The sequence below is a fragment of the Nuphar pumila genome, chromosome 8, assembly GCF_984573655.1.
Source record: "Nuphar pumila chromosome 8, dmNupPumi1.hap1.1, whole genome shotgun sequence".
Taxonomy (NCBI): Eukaryota; Viridiplantae; Streptophyta; class Magnoliopsida; order Nymphaeales; family Nymphaeaceae; genus Nuphar; species Nuphar pumila.
Window position 1 is genome coordinate 125,901,342 of NC_143256.1, and position 27,999 is coordinate 125,929,340.

Sequence of the window (27,999 nt, forward strand, 5' to 3'; positions counted from 1 at the left end):
TACAAACAGGGTGTAAGACAGTAAGGGAGTTTAGCCCATATCAATCTCGTCTAACTCAATGCTATCAGTTCTATCATGGATATGGATAAATGCATCATCCGGATCCATATCAAGTGATTACCTTTGCATTGCATTGGTACTGCTGGTATGTTGCACATGCGAGGGAGCGAGAGGGCCAAGGTCTGGTTGATGGGGATCCGAAATGTTATGCTACACCACAGGTAAATCGAAACAAACCATCAAGAAAATACCCAAAAATAAAGAAGATGAAAATTTGCAGGACACAAAACGAAAGAGAAAAAGACAAGATATACATGGTTCGGTGATATGCCTACATCTACGGGCAAACGAAGAGCATGATTTCACGATCAATCAACAGAAAAAAGAGAGGCTATAGAGGCAATATATAAAACCTTCAAACCCAAAGAGGGCAAAGCCCTAAAGGGAACAACAATAAAGAGGGAACCCACAGAGAAATAGACAATACATCTTTTGTTTTCTCTTAAAGGAAAAAACACAAAACAATATCTTAAAAAAATGCCTCAATACCAAAGATGGAGTCTTCACCAAGTGAAAAGCTAAAATCCATCTTTCTCTTCTTCTTTCTTTCTTTATTTCTTTCTTTCTTGATTAAGAAGAAAACCCAAAAGCCTTCACACGTAGAAATAAGAAAGGCTTCTTTCCTTTCTTTATTTTTATTTTTCATAACTCCAAATATTTTAGGCTTATTTTCCAAAGCCTCATTAATATAGATATTACAAATAAGTCCATCAAGAACTTACTTTTTACCATATGGTTCAAGGCACACGTAACAAATCTCCACCTTGACTTGAACACCATCATAGCTTCGACAAAATAGCAAACATACTCAACCTTCACCAAAAATAACCCTAAAGGGCTCAACTCAAGAAACTAGAAATGCCAATAAAGTTCAAGCAATGCTTGAACTTGGTAATTGGAACCGGCTTGGTTAAGGCATTAGCAATATTTTCTGTAGTATCAATTTTCTTCACAAGAATTTCACCTTGTGCAACAATGTCTCTAATAAAATGGTACTTGACATCAATATATTTTGTCCTCTCATGGTACATATGATCTTTGGTCAAGTGAATGACACTCTGACTATCACAATAAATAATAGCCTTTTATTGACCTAAATTGAATTCAGATAACATACCTTTTAACCAAATAGCTTCTTTAACTATTTCAGTCGCTGCCATATATTCAGCTTCTGTAGTTGATAATGCAACTGTAGACTATGGTAACTTTCCAACTTATAACACAATTTTCAAGAAAAAACACATAACCAGTGAGACCTTTCTCCTATCAAGATCACCTGCATAATCTGAGTCAACATATCCAACCAAGCCATCACTGCTCCTCCCAAACTCTAAACAAGTGTCAAAAGAGCCCTTCAAATACCTGAAAATCCACTTCACTGCCTGCCAATGTACTTTGCCAGGGCATGACATATATCGGCTGACAACACTAACTATACGTGAAATATCAAGTTTAGTGCAAACCATTGCATACATAATACTACCAACTGCACTAGAATATGGCACATGTGACATATACTCTATTTCTTCATCTGTTTGAGAAGATAAAAGAGCTGAGATTAAAATGAGAAGCAATAAGAGTACTTACAGGTTTGGCATCTTTCATGCCAAAACACTCTAGAACCTTCTCAATATATTTATTTTGAGACAAATATAACTTCTTTGGCATTCGGTTCCTATGAATTTCCATGCCAAGAATCTTTTTAGCAGGACCCAAATCTTTCATCTCAAATTCATTTGCCAACTGCATCTTCAACTTCTTCATTTCAAACATATCTTTTGCTGCAATCAACATATCATCAAGATAAAGCAACAAATAAATAAAATAACCATCATAAAGCCTTTCATAGTAGACACAACTATCATACTTACTTCTGCAATAGCCAAAATTAAACATAGAAGAATCAAACCTTTTATACCATTGTCTAAGAGACTGCTTTAACCCATATAATGACTTCTTTAAGAAGCAAACATGATCTTCTTTTCCTTTAATAATGAAACCCTCAGGTTGATGCATATAAATATGTTCTTTTAGTTCACCATGTAAAAAAGTTGTGTGGAGGTCTAATATTTCTCCTTTGTTTGCCTTTAGCAATACTATATTCCTCCACCTGCTCATCATTTTGAGAACTTTCTTCTACTTCAACATGACTAAGAAGTTGAGTTGAAGGTGACTGTACAGAACTTGCAGTCTGATTATGATCATAAACACCAACTTCTAAGTCTACTTTTTCAACTGAACTCTGCATATCTTGGGCTTTACCTGCATTAGACTGAGTAGAGGATTTCATCTTTGAATGTAATAAAGAAGACTCATCAAAAGTTACATCTCTAGTAATAATAAACTTTGGAGATTTAGGATCATTACACCAAAGTCTATATCCTTTTACTCCATAAGCATAACCAAGAAAAATGCACTTTTTAGCTCTAGGCTCAAGTTTACCTTCATCTACATGAACATATGCAGGACAACCAAATATTCTTAAATTAGAATAATAAAAAAGAGTACCAGACCATACCTCTTCAGGTGTTTTATATTCAATAGAAGCATTAGGAGACCTATTTACCAAATAACAAGCCATATTGATCGCTTCTGCCCAAAACTCCTTTTCAAGCCCTGCATTAGATAGCATACAACATGCCCTTTCCAACAAATTTTTGTTCATGCACTCTGCAACCCCATTCTGTTGGAGTGTCTTAACAATTGTGCGTTGTCTATCAATACCCTCATCTTTACAATATTCAGTGAACTCATTGTTGCAAAACTCAAGACCATTGTCAGTCCTAAGTCTTTTAATATGCTTCCCAGTCAGTTTCTCAATTAAGGTTTTTCATCTTTTAAAAGTCATAAATACTTCACTTTTATGCTTCAAAAAATAAACCCAAACTTTTCTAGAATAATCATCAATAAAAGTGAGCATATAACGAGCACCACCTTTAGAAATTACATGTGCAGGACCCTATAAATTTGAGTGAATATAATCAAGAGTACCTTTTGTTCTATGCACTGCAGTACTAAAACTGACTCTTTTATATTTACCAAATACACAATGTTCACAAAAGTCCATCTTTCCTATGCTTTGAACATAAAAAAGACCTCTCTTACTCAAAATAGTTAGTCATTTGTCACTCATATGGCCAAGTCTCATATGCCATAATTTGGTGGTATCTGACTCTGACATAAATGATAGGGCAGCAAAACTTGTAATTATGGAACCCTGCAAGACATATAAGCTACCAAGCTTTTTACCCTTTATCACAATAAGAGTACCTTTGCAGACCTTCATGGCTCCACCTTCAGCTGAGTACCTACAACCATTTTCATCAAGAGTACCCAAAGAAATAAGGTTCTTTTTTAAGTTAGGAACATGTTTAACATTTGTCAGTGTTCTAACCACATTATCATGCATCTTAATTTTAATTATACCTTTACCAATAGTTTTACAAGATGCATTATTTTCCATCAACACAGAACCACCTTCAACAGGCTCATAAGTAGAAACTCATTCTCTGCTAGGGCACATATGAAAAGAACAACCAGAGTCAAGAATCCATTCATCTTGAGATCGATTTCCATCACCAGTCGCAACAAAGATATCATCATCACTATCAACCTGTGCAATACTAGCCTCTGCGGGAGTTTCTTTCTTTTTTTCAGCTTTCTTTTCATTTTTTTTTTTGCTTATTCTTGAGCTTATAGCAATTGGAAATTTCATGCCCCTTCTTGCGACAATAATTGCATAACAGATTCTTATTTTTTGACTTGGATCTTGAGTTGCTTCTTTTGTCTTTCACATAGCGATCTTTTGGCCCCCCTCTAGCAAACAAACTAACTGAATGATCATTGTTGTCACTGACAGACAATTCTTTATCAATCTTCTCTTTACTCATAAGCTTGGTTTTGACCTCATCTATGGTAATTGATTCTCGACCATAAATTATAGTGTCCCTAAAATTTTTATATGATGGTGGTAGGAAACACGAAAGCAAGAGTGCTTGATCCTCATCATCAATCTTCACATCTATATTTTTCAACTCCATAATAATATAAATACATTCATTGATGTGGGATTTGATGAGAGTACCTTCTGACATGCAAAGAGTATATAACTGTTGTTTTAGGGCCAGTCGATTTGTGAGAGACTTTGTCAAATACAACTCTATTAATTTTTCCCAAAGGTTTGTCATTGTCTTTTCTGTTAAGACTTTTTGAAGAATATCATTAGTTAGACAAAGTTAAATAGCAGTAAGGGTCTTATCATCTAATTCATTCCAATCATCATCACTTATAGTGGCGGGTTTTCGTGCTTTCTCAAACAAAGCTTTTTTCAACCCATTTTGTGTCAAAATGGCAAGCATCTGCACTTGCCACAGGCTAAAACTCATAACACCATCAAACTTTTCAATATCAAACTTCATTGTAGATAACATGGTGGTCAAATAAATCCAAGAGGCTCTGATACCAGTTTGTTATGCTACACCACAGGTGAATCAAAACAAACCACCAAAAAAATACCTAAAAATAAAGAAGATAAAAAATTGCAAGGCACAAAATGAAAGAGCAAAAGACAAGATATACATGGTTCGGCAATATGCCTACATCCACTGTCAAAGTAAGAGCATGATTTCACTATCAATTAACAGAAAAAAGAGAGGCCACAGAAGCAATATATAAAACCCTCCAACCCAAATAAGGCAAAGCCCTAAAGGGAACAACAATAAAGAGGAAACCCAAAGAGAAATAGACAATGCCTCTTTTGTTTTCTCTTAAAGATAAAAACACAAAAGAATACCTCAAGAAAATGCCTCAATACCAAAGATAGAGTCTTTACCAAGCGAAAAGCCAAAACCCGTCTTTCTCTTCTTCTTTCTTTTTTGCTTTCTTGATTAGGAAGAAAGCCCAAAAGCCTTGGTACTTAGAAATAAGAAAGGCTTCTTTTCTTTCTTTATTTTCATTCTCCATAACTTCAAATATTTTAGGATTATTTCACAAAGCCTCATTGATATGGATATTACAAATAAGTGCAGCAAGAACTTACCTTTACCATATGGTTCAAGGCATGTGTAACACGAAACCGGACATTGGCCGTCAAGATAAGGCAGAAACATCCTGCAGAGCTCGTAACCAGGGAGGCAAGTGATCCACAACAATCAGCGGTTGGGAAAGCTGCCATTACCACTGCTTCCAATGACATAGTTCAGGCAAGGAGTGAAGCTACTGATCATGGTTGTGGTGCACACTGTGGTGATTTGGGCCGAAACCCGCACGATTACAGCCGGATAAATGACCATTGATAATACAAAGAACTTCATTAGCCTTGTGATCACCTCCATCCCTATGGCTTAATCTCCAATTGTAGAGTTTGCTATATTTGGTGGTGATGGCTTAGTTGTAATGTTGTGTGCTTATATAGAAGAGAGTAGTTTTTTGGAGTTCAACAACTACTAACAAACTAATCTAATAATTCAATGTTTGGCTGAGTTTGATAGTCAAGAAGCATATGATATTGAGAACTCGCTACAAGAAATGACAGATGATGATATTGACTTTCTTAAATGACCAAAAATGTACCTCAAATGAGCTGGAGCTCTTTCAGACCCAGGTAAAGCGCTTACAGCCACATCTAATGGATCAAAATTTTGCAATGCAACATAGTTTTTGTGTTTCTGCATGGTTTCTTTTCAAATTTTATATCTGCTGATATTTCCTGAGGTTTTCTTCAAAACACTTTATCAATTTGAATTGAGATCTTCCCTAATGGGACCGATTCCCAATTTTGAGACGTGTGAATTTGACAAGGAATCATGGACCCAAACAGATAGTTTGAAAGTTGACTAAAGTTTTGTTTTGGCTTTCTTCAGGGTAAATCTGGGTCCTGTCTAAGCTACTCATAGACCCGACCCTTGTCTGGCCCATTTACCACTCTATTGACCGTTTAATTCAGATTGGGACTTTGGCTAGGGTGCGACTGATAGGTTTGATTTTAGTGGGGCCCGTTCTCTTAGTCTTTGAAAATGAGTTCAGATAAAATTTTATTTTTTGATCATTTTCAGATTTTGTTTTTGAAGATCAGTGTGTTCAGGTCATTTGTATCTGGATTTTCTACTGACACCATACGTATCGGGCGATTCAGGCCGATACTGACAACACTGGGTGAAAGGCTCTAACTAATTAATAAACGAACTGCGTTACACCGAACCTCAACTCTAGCTCAATTGGTTCCTTGTTGTTCTGGTGATTATGTCTTTCATCTACAGCATCTTTCTGAAATCGTCAGCATAATCCCAATTGCCAATCTTCAATGAGTAGCGTCAGGTTGAAAACCGGGCAGAATCTTAAAACAAGCTCCTTTTCAACATATTGACACGTAAATTAATCTCACAAAAAAATGTATCACATATGATGAGGTCATATGCCATATGATTTGCCTGATCATATATCAAATGATGCCGTGTCCACTCAGTTAGTGGGCTTGTTGAAATTTTTGAAGGCCGAGAACTGTGTGGGACAATCCAAACATCGGTATCAACGGTCAGGATTGGCATATGATAAAGGCCAATCGTACGCCACAGGACCTGATCCGTCTCACTTACGGACCCAGTTTTTTTGTTCGGTTTCGGGATTGAGGTAAATTTCTTTCCGTAGCGCAGGCCGAACCCTGATGACTCCCACGGGTGCAAGGGGTAAGCGCACTAAGTTTTAGCCTCCCAGAACAGCGACAATAAGTATGGCAGGCAAAGCCAGTGCGGCTAGATCTTTGATCATAGGGGTGGTTTTTCCGTGTAAATATATAAAAAAAAAAATTTAATTGCATTTGTGCATATATGATAAAAAATGCAAAAAATATATAGAAATACAACTATATAAAATATTAAATTATTAAAATGTGACGGTATAATATCATAATAAAATCGTATTTTCACCATATCACCGATACTTTGACTGTGGACCTCAGCATACTTTTGTTAAGAAGATGAATTCCAAGCGAAATTCATTCCCCCACTGTTGAGTTTGAAAAATAAAACTAAACTGTTCCATTTGTAGTACTGGTATGCATGTAATTTTTTTCAAGGTTCAAGCTGGGCTCATTAGATGTAAGTACTAATGTTGAGTTGAATACAAGCTTTTGGATGAGCTTATTACTGAGCCATATCATGAGCTGCTTGCTAAGTAGCCCCATCCACCAGTATTAACGAGTACAGATCCCATCATTTGACACAGGATGGGTTTCATCCAACATTCAATCTTAGCCGTCTGATCAACAGTTAAGGTTTGTCCACATTTTCACCTAGATGTGAACTGATCTCTAGCCATTCAGATGCTTCAATTGAATGGTTAAGATCAACATAGGCCACATTCACAGAGAGAGAGAGAGAGAGTTAACCAAGCATCATGAATCATCTTATTGGCAAGACTAATACAAATGATCCCCCACAATCACAAAGGTCACATAGGACCATGAAAGAACCAAAGGAAAAATAAAAATAAAAAAAGAATACAATGAACTCCATGGGAAAAAAAATAACTATGCACAAGCAATCAAATCAAACCCAACTTAGAAGGAACCAAAAGCAGCACATGAAACGAGGAAGATGGCAGTGAGGGCCATGAGAGAAGGCCCCGAGTTCATGGAGTTGCCATTAGTTGATGGTGCAGGGGCGGCTCCAGGTGTGGATTTGGTACTGTTTCCTGCAGTATCATGTGATTCATGATATCAGAGAAAATATATGCATACATGTGGGGGAAAAATCACTTTTATATACTGTTGAAAGTTTTTAATGCCTTTCTTTGATAGCTTTCTATTTTGATAACCGAGGAGAAAACCACGAGTTCATTGGCATAAAACTCCAAGTCCCTCTACACCCAGCTTTGAGTTCACAATAAAAGAAACACGTCCATGGGATTCGAACTCATGACATCTTATCAACTTGATGGCATTCGGGAGTCACTGCTATCACTTGAGTGGGAGCCTTTGTGGGTCCTTAATTTCTTTGATAATTAGTGTTGCAGCTTACTGTGGTATACCCATTAAACAAGTTGCATATGGCTTGGTGGACTTGTAAGTTGTTGAGATGTGCCTTGAATTCCATGTTATAACCTCTGACACATATCTATTGAAGAAACCATATTGAGGCAAATTTTGAAAGTTTTCCGTGGTAGACCCGATTCTTTTGTAAAAATGTCCTATAAATACTCTTTTAAGGTTTTCTTGTTAATTTAACTTCTTTTTGAGAGTTTGGGCGTTCTGTGCAGTTTTAGGGTTTTCTGTGAGAAAAAAGTCATCATCTAACTTTGTAATCCCCCTTTTTTAAAATAGTGAAAATCTCTGCTCTTTCAACTAAATTAAATCTGAATCTCAGATCCCTGTTTCCGAATAAAGCTGAGATTCAGTGTTTGTTTACCTCCATCTTAGCATAAGCTCTGTGCAAAAGAGATCCTTGGAATTCGGATCCAATCCATCAAATGCTTTCGCCATTGAACTACTTTATCTGAACTCATTTTCAAACACCAAACATGGTCTGGTTTAGATCAGAAAAGGCTCCGCATTGGATCCCACCAAATCTGAACCCTGAACCATGTAGGGTTCCAGAAAGTTAAACATGGATCAGGGTCCACACAGGTTGTGGATGTTTTGGATCTATAATCCTTGGGTGTTATTTGCACTATCTAAAGGTCAAATACTCTTTTGAAATCTTTGTATGTTACCTGATGGGCTAGGACTGCTTGTTGGTGAGCTAGTTGGAGTCGAGACTGAGCTTGGTGGTGCATCAACTGGAGCAGGAGAAGCAGTGGGTGAGCCACTGAGAGCTGTCAAAGAGAAACGAAAAAAATGTTAGGCTCAATCTTTGGCATACCAAAAAATAGAAAATACCCCAATCTGGTTTGATGAAATACCAAGACGGTCCTTTAATCAATTCCATGGGAACCTAGAGACATACAAATAATGCATATATTCATCTTTTCCGCATCAATTGGTTGATTCTCACCCACAAATTTTAAGATTTTCAGATGTCTTAGGTACTACATGCAAACTGTACATAGCAAAATTTGCAGAAAATGTGACTGGTATGATTAGTGGCACTTACTGCTGCACAGTGTAGGTGAGGGTGTTGTCACATTGCAAGCACTAGGGAGTGCTAGTGCCTCGCCTCAAGGCAAGGACCTTTGTGCCTTGAGGTGCGTTTTTAACAACACGGATGCAAATACACCTAGTACAATACACTAATTTTCATATTGGAACATGGGTCACAGCCGTACACACAATAAAACAACAATTTTAAATCACTGCAACTAGGAACATCAAATAATGAAACTAAGATGAAATTGAAATGTAACGTAGTTGACATTTTAAAATAAGAAACTCAAGTGAATATAAAATAAGTAAAATAAGATCATAAAAGAAAATATATGAAGTTAATGACACAATATTGACTGTGTGAAACTGGTTTGACTATGTCAATAAAGTGTCATATCATGTCAGTGAAGTGTCCAAGTGTCGTGTTGTGTCAATACGGGATACACATGCTAAGTGAAGTGTTCGTGTGACATAGCTTTTTGCACCTAAAGGCCTTAACTGTAGGTTGAAAAGTACTTCTATCTCCTCCATCTGTCTATGAAAAAGAGAAAGTTGTCACTACTAATATATTGATAAGACAAGAGTAGGTATTTGCTTTGAAAAAAAGATGAGGGTATTTTTCTTTTTTTTTGTGTGTGTGTGTGTGGGGTGGAGGGGATTTTGTCCAAATGAAACATCCAGCTCTATACGTGGATGCTTCTCTTCGACAGAAATGGTCTCAATCACCAACACAAATTCTAGAAGCCCACATTGATAATACTTGAGGCATATGAGAGAGAGAGAGAGAGAGCCTGGACATCTTGTGCAGAATACAGTCGAGAAATTAATTCCTTGCTGCTAAATTTGCATATATTACTATTCTTTTGGAAAGCATCATTTGCTTTTCATGGTGGCGAATATCAATCTACTTTGAAAAGAAAGGAACTGAAAAGGCTCTTATGGAACTTGTATCCCTTGTCATGTTGGTGGTCACTTCATCGCAACTTCTCTTGAAGATAAAAGTTGGACATAAAGGAGCAGTTGTATGGTTATTTCAATCAGAATCTGATGTATAGGAGCCCACCCGACCTACATTTTGGAAATAAATTTGTTGAATGAAACAATAAAAAGCAACTTTTTCTTCAAACTGACTATTTAAGGATCTCTCAAGATGCTATTAGGTCTATCTAGATGTTGATCCATAGGATATTTTACATTATAACCCATTTTAATTGAATTAATTTGTGATTTTTATTGGCTCACATCTTTGAGTATGAAAACAGTCTCAGTTTTGAGTGCTTTTACAATAGGATAATGAAGCAAACTAAAACAGATTGTGGGGTTGTAGGTTTCTTTTCACTACTGTGTAAACTGAGATAGAAGTAGTTCTGATGAACTGAAGTGAGGATGTGTTCATTGGGCCTGATTTAGTTTGAGATTTATGATGTCACATTTGGATCGGGATCCCAAGGGAAATGTTAAGACTTGAAGCAAATTTGGAATCATGACTTCTGCCTGCTAAATGTATATGAATAGTTCTATAAAATTTCTTAGACCTTGATTAGAACCTAAACAAATTGAATTGGTTGAGTTGAATTCAAAACCCATATTTGATTTGAATTGGGATTATGTTAGCGTACCCCTTAACTTAGTCCGATGGAACTTTATACTTTTTTTAAATCATCTCTAAGTCTTTACTTATAATTTAGACATTAACTAGGAGAATTTTAATCTAGAAGGCTTGATGTAACCCATGAACTTGGACAAAGTTCATCTGATTGGATACAGTCTTAACTAAATATATCTACTTCAATTAATGAATCACAAATGTCCTGCTCTAAATAGGCCTAAAGTTTGGGCGAGATCCAGGAAGGTTACTTTTCTCTTTTTAGATGAGAAAAAATTGAGATGAGACCAGGAAGTTTACTTGTCTTGCAAGCTCGGATAATCTAGCATCATTCAAGTCAAGGTGGTTGCACTGGGTATTATGGCAGCTTATAACTAAATCAGCCTAATTTGTGTATTTCTATCAGCTTGTATCAGACTTTGCATCTGTACATGGTAATCCCACTTTACCACCTTGCAAGAAATCTCTCTCTCTCTCTCTGGAACTTTGCCTATGGTTTATGTGACATGAGCTAGTTTAATTATTTATGTCACTTCAAATAGTTTTACTGAACAATTTTCGTAAGTGTCGACCTATTCTTTGTGTGTATGTTTTGGATTGCATTAGTTTTTGTTGGATCCAAAGCTGATTTTATCTCTGCAGTTGTAATAACATGTTTTGTTGAACATTCTGCAACTCAATGGCAGAGAAAAGCCCTTCACTGAAAAAGGAATAAAAAGAGTTATCCTTGAGAGATCATTTGAGTTATTTGTTTTTTACATGTATAAAGCTTAGTTCTACTTTCTACACCATCTGTACAATGTTTACCTGTTGATTTGTAACACTTTGCATGCAATTCCTGTTATTACTGTAGAAGTTGGAATTGTTCAGAGCATTCGGATTATGTAGGGTCCTATTTCTGTTTCATCTTTCAATTATCATTGTAAATAATTGCATTTTCATTAGCCACTCTGTTGACTTGGTCTTTTTTTTTCATAGAATCCATACTTGGTAAACATTCTTCTTGCCGGTTATGACAAAGAAACTGGTCCATCTCTCTATTATATCGACTATATTGCTACTCTCCACAAGATCCAGAAAGGTGCATTTGGCTATGGCTCCTATTTCTGTCTGTCAATGATGGATAGGCACTATCACAATGACATGTCTGTGGAGGAAGCTGTTGGCCTCATAGACAAGTGCATAATGGAGATCAGGTCGAGACTGGTTGTTGCTCCACCAAATTTTGTTATCAAGATCGTGGACAAAGACGGAGCGAGGGAGTATGCCTGGCGTGAGACCATCAAAGATGCTGGTGTTCCTGCTGCTTAACTTGATCTCTTCTACGACATGTTTTTCTTGCTTTCAGTTTCATGTCACACTTCCCAGTAGGAAATTATACCTCATTTTCGTTATTCTGCTGTTAAATTCAACAGCGTTGTAGGACAGTAATTTTGTGGTTGGTGATAGTGGAAAATGAACAATTTGTTGTGTTGTGGATGGGTAGAGATTGGTGCACATTTTTACTCTTAAATGAATTTCATGGTAATTTGTCGTCCTTTTTGTGCCTTTTTGCCTCTCCCTTTTTGGGGCTACGATAACAAGCCATTCATCATTTGGATGATGATCATGGTAGCTTCTGGTGGGTCTTGTTCAGAATTATGGACTTCTTTTTACGGAAAACATGGACCGCCCTCGTGTTTTCTCTTGGGAATGAAGTAGTTGAACTATATGAAATGCGCCTAGATGCTTAACCATCTTCATTTCCATGATGAATCGTTCATCTCTCCATTACATGAGATGGCCAATCCTCAGCAACGACTCCTTGATTGATTTTTATTATGGTATAACCTTGATTCGAAATGATTTTGAGAGGAGTGGCACAGGTGCCCCAGCATGTTATATTGGACTCTCGCCCGTCTATTGTGGATTTTAGCTGAGATTTAGTGATTTGGATCAAACTCTTTTGGACGTTGTGTGGGAGAAGGGTGCTGGGAAGGGCTTTAAGATGTTGCGGAGGTAGCTGAGGGATATTGACTGTTGATTATACAATAAACAGGTGATTCTGCAAATCTCTAGAAGAGATTACGTATGACTCCTGGTGTAGATGACCATTTCTCAATTGCTTGATGGGAGTGTTGCCTGGAATGCCCTTCACCTCTATAATAGTGAAAAAATGCTTTGTTATTGCAGATTTTTGAGCAATGACACACACAAAACACAATTGGCAGATGTGATCCCAAGAGCACCAAATAATAGGACTTCAAAGAATTATTACACGGTCTGAGTTGGATAAGGGGATGATCAGTGATGAGTGTGATAGGCTAACATGGCATACACTGCTTGAATAATGGTTAGAACTAGCAAAAGAATGGCAGCCAGTTGCGACAGAAAGGACCATGGGTTGTTGAAGTATGTATGTATCAGATTTGCACGCCATGCATTCCAACCGGAGGCGGTGTAGTCCATCAACGGGCCCCGGATCTTATCTGTGTGATCGTTCACACCATATGTAATACCACCGGTCAACTTGTTAAAGAGCATGGCAGCAGCTTCATCGCTCCCAAGATGGTTCCGCACGATCCCTTTTGAGCTGAGCAGGCTCACGTCCTCAGCAGTGTCTATGAGATCATCCATGAAGGCCACATAGGACGTCACTTCACTCTTTGACTGTGGGTGCATGTGCTCGAAGGCCATCATGTTCATGTAGACTGTTGCTGTACTATCGTCTATATCAATGAAAGGAAGGGCCAACACTCCATTATTGAATTCTACATCTAACATACTACCACCAATACTCCTCCTGAAGGTGATTCCTGCTTCATGAAGCCTCTTTGCGGAGCGCATGTGCCCTGCTTGCTGAATTGGTGTAATTTGGGAGTTTTCTTCCCAGCTCAGGATGCTTTGATCTGAACCATCACCAGATCGGTGTCCCTGTTGTGAAGTTCTTCGTATCACGAATTTCCTGTATATGTCTAGAACATTTAAACCAAGACCATCCGGCATGCTTTCGTTGGGACATAAGTTGAATTCATCATATTTGAGAATCAACCGGTTGAGATAATCATCGTTGTTGATCTCTGTTCCAATCTCTGCTTCACACAACCTCTTTAGGACTAAGAGAGGGATTTGGTTTTCTAGCATCAGCATGTCTGTACCTAACACAGGAAACTTGTAAAACTTCCCATGCTCACTGAAGATGGGGTCAGCAGACCTGGAACCATCTGAAACAGTGGGTCTAAAGCGCAGCAGCTCAAGCATGAAGCACCCGTCAAGGAGCATCATTTTCAAGAAAGTTTCGGATGACAAATTTGGGTCGAGCTCATCGTAGCTCTCCTTGAGCTCTTGTTCTACTTGCTTCAGGTAATCGACAAAGCGAGACAGTGGAACTTGGGCCTTTGTGAGGATTCTGTAGAGTGCTCTTTCCTTGTGCTGCTCCATGCGCTGCAGGTGGGGTTTCCCATGGTGATAGGGGCCGAAAGATGCCATCTGAGGTATTCGTGTCTGGTTGCTACTGAGGCGAGACATATTGACAAGGTCATAGGGCCATTTGTAGATAGACTTCCTCGCCATGTTCACCAGATCTCTTGAAGGATTGTATCCATTGTATCTGCTTTCGAATTCGACAAACCAGGAAGGTCTCTCCTCCTCCATTCTTCTACCCACCTTTCCTTTTGACAATAAATGAAATTATAGTATGACCTCCATCTCTCTTCCCCTATTTCTCTAGGTCATGTCTGCACATGCAAAGAACCAGTTAAAAGATGCACGTGGAAGTCTGCAGGCAGCATGCAGATGGAGGTAAATTAAGTTGAAAAGATATTGTGGATGGCAAAAGACAAACACAAATTGGCTCGTAAGAGTAGAGGAGATCACAATTATTTGTAACAATGACATCCCTCAACCAAGTAGCGCAATTGAAACAATCCCCTCAACTTTGAATGTACTTATATAATTTACATCAGTCCCCGTTTTCATTTCAGAGAACCAAAATTATAAAAGAGGAAAACTTCTTTTACAGAGAATTTTTTCCTAAATGTATTTCTCCATGGGCAAGTTTTTTATTGGTGTTTGATGTACATAAGAGAAAAAATTTGGTGATTAATTTTCTAGATAATAGCTGACTACTTGGATTATTATAAGACAATCGGGTTTTGTCTAGAACATAGATGCGGTCTCATCTAACCGGCCCTTTTAGCTCTAGCTGATATATCAACACACCATAAAAAACAGAAAAATTATGAGAGAAAATCAACAGAGCATGAAAGGAAAATCTACAACTACAAAATAGAAACTTGAGAAACCATAGGAAAGACCTCCTAAAATCGTGTTCTTTTGTCAATTGAACACAATCCAGGAGCCAATCCCTGGCAATTGGACCATGCCGAACCCATCTTTGAGGTCCGATTGGGTCAATACAACCTACAGGGCTGGCATTCAATCTGCTGGTATGGCGGAAAATCAGAAAGCCAAACCTAGGATGGATTGCAAGGGAGATGGTTCGGGCATTGTCTGCTGGTCACACTACAAATCCGAGCTTTACTGGCGCTAAAATACCAAGGTGTTTGCTGCTCCCAAGAAGGTCAGAGGAAGATCTCGACCAGGCTGCCAAACACTCCTATTTGAAATAGGCTTCCAGACACTCCTATATATATGTTGCTTTTCTGTGTTAGGATGTTACATTCAATCCTAGCCATCCAATCAATGGCTGGATGGCTAGGATTTGAAATAGGATGGGATCCATGATACATTTAATCCTATCCATCCAAACACGGATCCCATCATTTGAATTAGGATAGATTTCATCATACATTTAATCTTAGACATCCGATCAATGAAAATGATGGGATCCGTGATTGGATGGGATCCCATCCTATTTCAAATGATGGGATCCGTGTTCGAATGATTGTATCCCGTGCAGCTGGTTGATTTATATACCAGGCTGCATTCTGACTTCTACAGTACAGAATAATTATAAAGATAATGATACAAATGTTGATACAATGTCAACCAAAAAGAAAAAGGAGAAACTATATGTTACAAGGAAAATGACCGACGCTTCGCAAGGTCACGGTTGATGTCAGAGAAAAAAAAACGATATTTCAGGATACAGACACACATTTTACTTGAACTTTCATGTCAGGTATCAGTTTTTCTGAAATTCCTGATACAGTCTTGTGTTTTGCTGACAATCCTACTTTAACCTATCTTTATTTATATCTTTTGAGAGAAAAATATCAGCACTTTTAACTTAGCTTTACCCTCACCTATGAAAACTGTAAATATTGTAAAATGTCAAAACTACCTTTCTACTTTATTCTCAATTCTCAACATGATAACGTGAATTAAATATATTTAAGTACTTTAGTTGAATGTATTTATCTTGGATATCATCCCAAATATGGATATATGATATCTAAAACTGAAAATATGGATAAGGTCTGTTTTGGCTGATCCATTTTGGTTATTCGTAAGTAACGTTTAAGGGTAGGTGGACGTGAGTTCATAACATGCAAGAAGGGTAATTATGTATTTTTAATGAATAAGGGTAAAATAGAAATATTAAAAGTTGTTTGTGAGGGAGGTTAGCTCAAGGTCATTATGACCATTGTCAGTAAAACCTAGGATCATAATAGGAATTTTAAAAAAGTTTGGCCTTGACATTGAATTTCAGGCGAAAGGTGGATATGTATCGATAGATTACCCAAAAAAGACTAGAAACCAGAATGATAATAATAATGACAAGAACTATGTCAATGATGTTGACAATAACTATTACGAGGTTAATAATAATATTATATTTGCTTTGTCGAGTTGCCTATGTTACAAGGATATGGTAGGACCCGACTCGTGACTGAGTCCTATACGTGAGTTCCCGAGTTTTTTGAACAATAAGTCATAAGGGCACCCATTTTTAAATTTTTAATCAATTGAACTTTAATCTTTTGATATTTTAATATATAAAATTATAATTTTATGAAAATATTAATATAAGCTATTAAACACTATTAATGGTAGCACGTGTATGGGTCGTGTCCCCCTTCAAACGGATCCTAAATGGCGTCATTATGACATAGCTAACAAGTTTTGTCACGCAATCGGAAATGCCAGTCAAGGACCTCAATCCCTAAGGTTGGCTTTTCCATCTCCTTCCAGGACACGTTGCCTTATTAGGATATGCTTATTAATAAAGTGGACATATATATGGGTTAATTTAAAATTAAACTATTTGGGTTTAACATTAGTGGATTTGTCCGTACGAAAATGACTAAAATATTTTAAAAAAATAATAATTCTTAAATTACATGGTTACTTTTTTTTTAGCATTATAAGTCTTTTGAACTAAGGAGAAATTAGAAAATCAAACACTTTTTTCAAAAACATTACTTTATAAAGCTATTAAAGTTTTCTTTATGACATTAAAAAGTAATTTTGCATTTTAAAAAATATCATTATTTTAAAAGTATTTTAGTTATTTTTATGAGGTCCAATCAATCAAGATGCAACTAATGAAATTAATTTAGTGTCTCGAATTTTACTATTTTTGTGCATATTTTAATAGTAATTAAATTGTCGATAAATTAAGGATATATAAGCTAGCCAAAAGAAGATCAACATTATCACTCATGAAGATCAACAAAATGTTGAACTCATGAACCCAACAAAATAGAAAACAAAACTAAAAAATACAAAAACAAAAGCTAAAGAAAAAGAAACTACTGACAGCTAGCAACAAACATCAAAGCCAAGCTCAACCAGGATCCGCTTGTAAGATCCATTGCATTTCTAGGAAAATTTAATATGAATTATGCTTTAGTGTTGAAAATTTCGTGTTCTAGGTGAGAATTGCTCATAAATTTGGTGTACTTTGTTTTCTGAAGTTCTGAATCGCGTAAATTCGCTTTACGAGGTGATTCAAGGCTAATCAAGATGAATGTAGCCTTGATATTCCTAGAGTATATTTATATTATACTAAATTAGTTTCACCCCAAATTTGGGACCAAAACGAGAAATATATCTCGTTATTTCATAGAATTGACACAAAAAGGGTATATTGATAAATATGGGTCGGATCGAGGCCCAAAATTATCGAAATTGGAAATTTAAATATATGTTATTATTATTTAGGCCTTCCTACATGAAAAATAAATTAAAAATAGAACATTTGAATTAAATTAAATATATCCATTTAAATAATAAGTAATTAGGGTTTTTACTTAAAGTAAATTGTAAATTTCATAAAACCTAAAAGAGGTTTTTCGAAAAGTTTTGAAAGGAGGTTGGTTTTGGACATTTAGGAAAGGTAGTTAGCATGGGGCCCACGTGAGCATGAGCTCAGCCCATGCTACTTTTCAAAAAAATAAAAATATAATACAAAAAAATGGTATTAAATAGGTATTTTTGAAAAGGAGGAAAATTTTCAAAAGGGGTTGGTTTTTGGAAATCATAGAAGTGGGTGGCTTAGCCCCCATAGGCTGGACGCCCCTTAGGGGGTAGCTCCAGCCCATCAATTCAAAAAAATAAAATATAAAAATTTAATTTCAAAAAGGTTTGACATTTGGGTCAAAAAGGGTGGTCTAGGGAGACCTACTCTCCCTAATTTAGGGAAAGTGGTTGGGAGCTAGGCTCAAGGGTTGTACACCCTTGAGCTAGGTCCATTATTGAAGGGGTCAAACCCCCTTGGACCTAGCCTAGACTAGAAAACCTTGGGAGAAAGAGGGGGGGGGGGGGGGGGGGGCGTGAAAGGGGAGAGCCCTCCATCTCCACCTCTCTAATCCCAGCCCTCCATTTCAATGAAGGGTCTATAAGAGGGGGGTGAGGAGAGAGAAAACCATTTCTCTTCTCCTCTCCCATCCGATTTTTTTCCTTTTTTCTCTAAGAGTGAGAGAGAGAGGTGTGTGTGTGTGGTTGAGAGAGAGTGCAAGTGAGAGCACCAACACTCCAACCGGAATCCATCTCCGTTCACTCGCCGGAAAACCCCGAAGGTGAAGAGCTTCCATTTTGCATTCCATTTCTTTTTGAAAAATGCATGTAAAAAAATTGTTAAGGTAGGTCTGGGTTTTTCTTTTTCTTCTAAGTCATGAAACTTGTATGAGTGTGGGTGTGTTTTAGAGGGATCGACATATCGCTGTGGTAAACACACACACACCGGACGTTCTACGCAATGGAACTGTCCTTAGGCGTTTTCGGAGTTCAGGAGCTCCGGAGTCCCCTCTGCTAAAAAGACCGTATCGCACTCGATACTGGTCCAAATGAAGCGATCTTGGACTTTTCAGAAAGGCGAGACGACGTTCTTCAACCTTCGTGTTTACAGTTTTCGCTGGTTCGGTCTGCAACCCTCGCTAAAAAGCCTCATTTTAGCAGACGTTCAGAAATTTCTGTCAGTGTACAGGAAGTCCTGAACACTGTCTGACAATCCGGTGGTATCTCTCGGACCAATCACCGTAATTTTCCACTCTATGGCTTTTCAGAAAGGTCAGACCATTAGCTACGGCTTTGGTGTTGACTATTTTTCCTGATTCATTTTATAAAATTTCCAAAAAGTAACCTTTTTGCGGTCTGACGGGTCTCCGATAGTGGTCCCCGAAGTTCCAGACACTGTCTGGTAACTCGGCGCCACTTCCCAGATTGCTGGCCCGATCAGGATGATCTTGGACTCTGTACGAAGCTGAGACATGGATCTACGAGTTTCGTGTTAAGAATCTTCGCTGATTCGGTGCAGACGGACCCCGAATCGGGTCATCTTTCAGGCCATTTTTGGGCTATATATATATATATATATATATATATATATATATATATATATATATATATATATATATATATATATAAGGGAAAAGATGGTTGGGACTCGCCGTGTCCCACTGCAACCTCTGCAGTGTTGGGTAAGGCAGGGTGGTCTGACCCACCTTGGGGTTTGGACCCACCCGTTGGGTCTTCCCCAATCACGTGGGGAAGGGGCGCCACACGGGACGCCCACGGTTTTGGGTAACCGGGTGTGCTTTACACCCGGAGCACCCTTTTGCTGGGACATGCCCTGGCAGCCAGCAGGCTGCATCCTTGCTGCTGGCTATCCCTTGGCCAAGGAGGTCTCCTCCTAGACCCGACAGGGTCTGGTCCAACGTGGACCAGACCAGCTGGTCGCTGGCCAGTTTGCCTTCCTACGGCACCTTAGCCGCACCCAATGGTGCAGGCTGCTCGCAGCCCATTGCGGGCTGCTGCCTTAGCAGCCTGGGGTCTGACACATAGGTCAGACCAAGGTGGGGCCAGGTCTGGTCCAGCAGACCAGGCTGCCCAAACGACCCCGGTTGGAGCCTTACAGTGGCGGCGGGTGCTAAGCGCGCCCGCAAGGCTTAGCCAACCACTAGGTGGTTACATGTCCTGCTGCACCCACTCGGTAGCCTCGTTGTAGAGCTTAGGGAAGCTCATTTTGGTGGCTGTCGCAGCCCTATGAGTCTGGTATGACATGCCTAGACCACCTACTTATGTGATTTCCACCTCGCCGCCAATTCAAAGCACGAAAATGCGTGCATGAAGGCAAAACCGATGGAGAGTCACTAATGGAATCCTTGCGGCACATGTATGATGTCCAAACAGCCCGTTTAGTACACTTGGCACCAACGGTGCATGGTTCGGAACTGCCTATAGGGCCTGGTGGGCTACGGTTAGCCTTTTTGGCATTTTGGCACACGTTGTGCCATTTTACCCTTGCACGTCCCGTCAGTGGTCCAGAATGACCACCTTAGCCTTCGCTGCCACATCGTGGTGAGTGTTGAAAGGGGTATAGTGAGGCCAGCGGTACGCTGCCCATGTACCTTATTACGATTCCCAAGTATTGGGTTTTTTGACGTTTTCAGCAGAAAACCATCGTTTTGACCTTTTTGAGTTTTGCTAGTGCGGTGGCACATCACGGATGTATTGACGTAATCCCCATACGCATGGAGTTACTTTAAGAGTCATCCTCGACACTCATAAATGTCGACACTACGGTCTTCCCTAAGCGAATGGTTTCGCTAAGTGTTGAAGCCGACGTAGGACAGCGGAAATATGTGTATTTGGGAGATCCGTGCTTAAAGCGTTGGACACTGATTGTCGTACGAACATGTCGATATATATATATTTTCAGCCTGTTATTGCTCAGAATTGTGCCTTTATGAATATGTGTTCCAAATCGTGATAATGTGTGGTTTATGCACGTGGCACATCATGACACGTATGTCACCCGTTCAGATTCGTCGAGTACTTCTTGTTTTGGCTCATATTCGTATATTAATGGATATACGATGCACCAAAGGCGTGTGTTGTACTCGATGTGACATACACCTGGAAAGAACTAAAAGCACTGTAGGGTATGACACTTTCGACCTGTTGAGGTTTGGGACTCGGTTGGAGTCTTCGGGCAGTGGCCCGGGTTTGTGAGAGTGTACTCACATCTTGTGTCACCCTAGGCATAAAATGAAAATGTTATAATATCGTCTTCACAGGCGATGTGCTCGTTGTGGCCGTGTGAGGCTGAGCACGTGAATGGGCAGGCTAAGTCCTCGTTTAAGTACCCCGCAGGGACCACGAGGCACAACTACCTCGAAGTGAGGTATGACTTGAAGAATGAGCCTAAATAAGATAATCCTGCCGCGCCCCATTCACAAATTTGGTCACCCAGGGAGAGGGTGAATGGTACAGCCCTGAGTGACGTGTCGTTACTACGACCTGTTCTTTTGAGGAGCCGATGTGCCCTCTGACCTCCAGTCACTCGGAGTTAGGGAGGTCAAGGTTGCCCTCTACAGGGACCTTTGCTACTGCAGTAGTACAGATTGCAATCCTTTGCTCCTGCGAAAGGTTTCTCCTAGTTGCGTGTCGCCCGTAGGTGGTTTTTCTCGTTCTGTAGCATCCCCGGTTACCACACTAGAAATTTAATAACAGACGCCGGGTGCATGTCTCACAGAACTCGAGGGTCTTTCCTTCGCGTACCCGAAGGAGGTTAAAAAGAAGAACATAAAGACTAACCAAACAGACTGACGTACAGTAGTTGGTTACTTGCTTACTTTAGCACTGCTTGTACTGCTATTTAACTGTTGTACTTTATTGGTTAGTTGCTGCTCTGTTTCTGTTGTTGCACTGCTACTTACTTGTAGTTTTACAGTCTTCTAGCACGAGCACTTACCTGACACTTGCACATATATCTGTCACTTTACTTGTTGCATGATATGTGCCTTTTCTTGATAAAATGGATATACAATGTTGTTGTTCTTCACCAACTCGCAAGAGTTCTGACCCCGTTTTATGGGGTACAGGTGATAAGTAGGCGCAGTGGTGGTGCGACGGTGTACGGTTGGAGACTTGAGACCCACACTTAGCTGCAGATCTTGGTCCTTGTCTTGTTTTGGGGTTTTGAGGGGAGTTTTCCTCTCATTTTGGGAGAGACTCGTTGTATGGGTGTTTTCAGTCTCATTTTGTAAAACTCTGATATTATATGTATTTGGAATGGACATGTGGTTTGTATCTTTTATTCTGGCCCGCTCAGACTTGCGGCCTTTGCTTACCCCTTTGCACTTCTGCTATCTGTTTTAAACTCTTACAAAAAAAATTTTTGCTCAAAAACCAAAGGTTTTTACAAGGTCGGGATTTGGGGAGTCACAGAGATTGGTATCAGAGCAGCTTTAAGTGTGGTCCAAGACTTCTGCGTGCATCGTTCATCGCACTGTAAGTATGTTTGGCAGTTAATTCTGTTGATTATTGTTGTTTCATGTACTACTTAGTTACATATGCATGCTTCGAAATGTGGTTTGATAGATGTCGTCAGACCCAAGGTATGAAATGATCCTAGAAGCACTACGCAACCTAGGTCAAGGCGTTAGATCCTTAGGTCATGCTGTGAAGCATTTGGCACGAGGTGTTCAGATGATGGCACCTCCGGCACCTTCGTGTGCGAGATGTAAAGTCTGTCATGAGGGACAGATTTGTCCACGTGAATGGTGTCATTGCCCTTGTTGTGGCCTTAAAGGGCATATTGAGGCTAAGTGCTAGCGTAGATTGGAGGACCTGGCAGCTGACCCAGTGGGAAGGTTGCATACTTCGTCAGGTTTACTCAAATGCACACCTTCTTCTCCTCCTCGTTCGAAGCAAAGACGGTGCGGGAACCGGAACAGCTACCGCGACCTCTACACTAGTAGGAAGTGAGAGCGGTTACACTGATATAAATGTTTTGTTAGGACACTGAGTCAGTGTCTGCGGTTGTTATGGAGGAGTATATCTTGTAACCCTGTTATAGAGGGTAATTTTGGCTTGTACTAAATATGTGTATGCATCTTTGATCGTATAATGAAATCTTGTTTTGGTATCTACTCTTTGCTTATACGAGTCTCCTTGTTGTTAAGATGGCTTGGCGTGAACGCTGCAACAACATCATGAACACCTTGAACAACCTGGCTGAGGTTGTAGGCAGGCAAGCTGAGGCCATGCATGCCATGGGGGAGAACATGCAAGCCTCTCAGGGATGAGAGACTCATGTTCCTACTCCTTCACCAGTGTCAGTAGCGACAACCGTACCCTACAAGCAGTTTATGGCTATGAACCCTCCGTCGTTCGATGGGAAGTCTTCTCCTGAGGCAGCTGAGGACTAGATACGAGAGATCGAGCGGATCTTTCATGTGTTGCAGGTCAGTGATGACCGGAAGGTGGATTTTGGCACATATCGGCTCCGGAAGGATGCTGAAAGGTGGTGGGCGACCACCTTGGATGTCAGGTTTGCAGGCGGAGCCGTTGCGTGGGAGCAGTTCGTGGAGGTTTTCTACGCGGCCTACTTCCCGACCCACGAGCGCAGTCGGAAGATGCAGAAGTTCCTCGACCTTCAGCAGGGGAACTCTACTTTGGCGGACTACATCACGAAGTTCAGAAGCCTAGAGCGCTTCTGTCCGCATGTATACGTGACCGAGAAGGAACGGGCGATGAAGTTCGCTCACGGTTTGAAGTTAGCACTGCGTCTGAGAGTGATCATGCGTGCTCCCTCGACTCTTGAGGAAGCCTTGGAGACGGCTACACTCCTAGAGCAGGAATGGATAGAATCCCAGAAGACTTTGAAATGAAACATGCTTTCATTATACAATTTCACATGAAAGTCATAATCAAATTGAAAGTTACATGCAAGCATGGATACAATTACATCAAACATTGCAATACATCGTAATCATTCATATCAAACAAATGACAAACATATACCTGCAGCAAACACACTTCAATATCGCATTAACTACTACAATGCCTAGCATTGACTCCGTACTCCAAAAATAAGAACACTTCAATATTCATACATTAAAATCATGCTCAGCATGATCTTCGAACTCCAATGAAGCAACCCTAAATATCAATAACTAAGTGAGTGTGTGAACAATAAAGTGTTACATCTAATAAATTAAATAACATGTGATACAATTGCATCACTTACTCACCACGGGTATTTACCCGATTTGCATTGTTTTTGACACTTACTTACCACAGGTGGCTGAGCACGAGCTGGTTCCGTTGAAAAATCTGCACAAAAAAACACTGTTTTAAAATGAAGTCACCACGAAAAAAAAATTTGTTCTGGCAAGGGGTCGACTCCCCTGCTGTTCCGGCAGGGGGCCGACCCCCTTACGGAACGTAACGAGTTAACTGACCCCCTGTTCGGGCAGGGGGTCGACCCCCAGCCTTTCCGTCAGTGAGTCGACCCCCTGTCGGAAAACGCAGGGGGTTAGCCCTCTGTTGGAAAACGCAGGGGGTTAGCCCTCTGCCGGAAACGCAGGGGGTTAACCCCCTGCGTGAACCGGGAGGGGGTTAACCCCCTGCGTGAAAATGGGGGTTAACCCCCTGCGTGAAAACGGGGGTTAACCCCCTACGTTTTCGGTAGCGGGTCAACTCCCTGCCGGAAAATGCGGGGGGAGGGGGGGGGGGGGGCGTCCTTTACCTTTCTTCGGGCGGTGGGGCCGGCGAACGGTGCGACCGGCGAACGGCTGGAGCAGCGAAAGAAGAAAAGGAAAAGCTGCCTGGGATTAGGGTTATTCGAAAGTTAGTGACGGCGTAGCGACGGAATGAATCCGTCGCTAAGCCAACATAAATCAAATTTACGAAAATAGCGACGGACGATATTCCGTCACCACGTCCGTCGCTACTTAGCGATGGACTAGATTCCGTCGCTAATTTCGTCGGTAAATGGTGCGACCGTAACGACAGAACAATATGTCGCAACATCCGTCGCTACTTAGTGAGGGACTGGGCGACGGACTATATTCTGTCGCTATTTTCGTAAGCTTCATTAATTATAGCGACGGATTTTTATCGCTCGTTAATCCGTCTCTAAGTAGGGACGGAAAGATTCCGTCGCTAACGTCTGTCGCTAACAACGTATTTTCTTGTAGTGAAAGTCATCTTATTTACAATAGTGGAGAACCTAGAAAAGAAAGTTTGAATTGACTCACTGGTTTTCATAAAAAAATGTTTTAATATTTTTTCTTAAGGTTTGAAGTTTAACCGTTGTGATCTTCTTTATCATCATGAATTTTTTGCTTCAAGAGTTGCGAGGCCAATTTGTCTTTGGGGGAGAACACACACCACCCTCTCCACGTTCATTCATCAAGATAGATTTGTATTTGCATCAATAAATAATAGGGACGTTGCATGTTCGTCTTTGCTCGGTCCGTTTATGCTCATTTGGTTGAGTCTATATTATATTGCATTTATGTATGCTTCTTTATATAAAAAAAAAAATATGGTAGCTCAAGTAGCTAGTTTGATGAGTTTGCGTGCAAGAAAAAGGATTGAGGTATTTTTAAATAACTAGAGAACGTTATTTATTATCATTTTTTATTTAAATGAGCCAGTTGAGACCCAGCTCATCTGGTTAGTACCCGTAGAGCTCAAGCTCGGTTCAGACCGGCCGCGCAAGCCAAACGAGCTGAGCCTGAGCAATCCCTTGCTGTGAATGAGCCGATCGAACCCGGACAGCTTGTATTCAGCATCAAAATCGTCATGAGAGAAAGATAGAGAAGAGGCGAATCTTTTTCCATAGGAGAGTCCCTACCACTGGGAAATATTGTCAAATGTGGGAATTTTACTACAAGAACGACGAGCGAGGATTACACATACGCACATATGATGCAAAAGCATCTAAAACAGGGCGCAGATCAGGTCATGCTGAACATGAGCGTTTTTGCTCATGGGGACATCGTGGCCGTCTGTTTGCATTTTGGATGAATGCCACGTGGTTTTGTTGACTTTTGAGCTTTTACAAATGCAAATCGGACGGCCATGATGTCAGCATGAGCAAAAACGCTCATGTTCAGCATGACCTGATCCGCTTCCTCTAAAACATGGGACCTCAAGGCATTCTTACACTGTTTGAGTTGGATAAGGGGACGGTCACCCGGGTTTGTAGTAGGCCAATAAGGCATACAGGGCTTGAATGAGGGTCAGAAGTAGCAAAAAAAGAGCTCCAATGAGTGAAAAGATGGACCATGGATTGTTGAAGTAGGTTTGCCGCAGATTTGCAAGCCATCCATGCAAACTGGAGGCGGTGTAGGTCATCAACCGCTGCCGGATCTCTGATGAGTCGTATACGATACCATCACCCAACTTGTTGAAGAGTTTGGCAGCATCGTCATCGCTCCCAAGTTCGTTCTTCACGATGCCTTTAGAGCTGAGGAGACTCACGTCCTCGGCGGTGTCTATGAGGTCGTCCATGAAGGCCACATAGGATGTCACTTCGCACCCTGCTTTCGGGTGCATGCGCTCGAATTAACGCCATCAAGTTCATGTAGATTGCTGCTGTATGGTCGTGTATCCCAATGAAAGGAAGAGTAAGGACTCCATCTTCAAACTTTACATCTAACCCACTCCCACTGCGGCTCTTCATAAAGGTGACTCCTGCTTCGTGAATCCTCTTTGCTGATCGAATATAGTGAGGATTCCTAACCGGCCCAATACATGCACCCAGCACGAAGAGGATGCTTTTAGTCAACAGACACTTAATGCGCTTACAAAGCCTCCTTAGGCATGGAGAATAAGCACCTTCATATTCAGAACCATCTCCAGAATGGCGTCTACTTTGGATCAAGCACTTCCTGTAGACATCCAGAACATGTAAACCCAGACCGTCTGGTGGGGATGCTTCTAAAGAAAAAAAATCGATGATCAACCTGTGGAGATAACCATTGTCTTTAACCACCTTCCTTTTTTCTGCATCCATCAGCTTTTTCAGAACAAGGATAGGGATTTGGTTTTCAAGCATCAGCATGTCATGCGTCAACACCTGAAATGCGTAACATATCCCATGTTTGCTGAAGATGGGGTCAGCCGTATATGAATCTTTGGGATTAAAGCGTAGGAGCTCAAGCATGAAGCACCCATCAAGAAGCATCATCTTTAAGAAAGAATCAGATGACAATTCGGGATCGAGTTCGTCGTAGCTACTCACGAGCTGTTGTTGTACTCGCCTCAGTGATTTGACGAAGCGATAGAGTGGAACTTGTGTCCTAGACAAGATCCTATAGAGAGCTCTTTCCTTGTGGTGCTCCATGGGAAGCAGGTGTTCTTTCCCGTGGTGGTAGGGGCCGAAAGACGCCATCTGAGGGCTGCGTTTTTCGTTGAGCTTTGACATATTGACAAGGTCATGCGGCCACTTGTAGATCGTCGTCCTCGCCATCTTCCTGCGGGCAGTCGAAGCAACGTATCCAGCGTATCTGCTTCCAATGTCCACCACCCAGGAATCACTCCCATTCTCTTCCATCCCCCCCTGTACAGTGAAGGCTATCGCCACCTGCTCACAAGAAACCAGGTAATTAATGATACCTATAAGTTTGTGGGGAATACACAGGTTCAATAAAGTAGATCGGCTGGAAGAAAATATTACTCTGCTTGTAAGATGGCCAAACTCCAAAACACACACACGCAATATATATATATATATATATATATATATATATATATATATATATATATATATATATATATATATATTGCTTTTATGTGTTAGGATGTTACATTCAATCCTAGCCATCCAATCAATGGATGGATGGCTAGGATTTGAAATTGGATGGGATCCATCATAAATTTAATCCTATCCATCCAAACACGGATCCCATCATTTGAAATAGGATAGATTTCATCATACATTTGAAATGATGGGATCCGTGATTGGAAGGATAGGATTAAATGTATGATGGATCCCATCCTATTTCAAATTATGGGATCCGTGTTAGGATGATTGTATCCCGTGCAGCTGGTTGATTTATATACCAGGCTGCAT

At 40.2% G+C, this 27,999-nt stretch overlaps 2 protein-coding genes and 1 pseudogene across 2 annotated transcripts; 1 reads left to right on the forward strand and 2 right to left on the reverse strand.

Moving 5' to 3' along the window:
* Positions 1–7,652: 7,652 nt before the first annotated feature.
* On the forward strand, positions 7,653–12,053 carry LOC149830652 (proteasome subunit beta type-2-A pseudogene; annotated as a pseudogene).
* Positions 12,054–13,025: 972 nt separating this feature from the next.
* On the reverse strand, positions 13,026–14,375 carry LOC149830653 (UPF0481 protein At3g47200-like). Its single transcript, XM_090015510.1, has one exon. The coding sequence runs from the start codon at positions 14,373–14,375 to the stop codon at positions 13,026–13,028; it is 1,350 nt and encodes a 449-aa protein (XP_089871636.1).
* Positions 14,376–26,114: 11,739 nt separating this feature from the next.
* Positions 26,115–27,480, reverse strand: LOC149830654 (UPF0481 protein At3g47200-like). Its single transcript, XM_090015512.1, has 2 exons — positions 26,589–27,480; positions 26,115–26,464 (listed from the first exon to the last, which is right to left on the reverse strand). The coding sequence occupies exons 1-2, from the start codon at positions 27,478–27,480 to the stop codon at positions 26,115–26,117; spliced, it is 1,242 nt and encodes a 413-aa protein (XP_089871638.1).
* Positions 27,481–27,999: the final 519 nt, after the last annotated feature.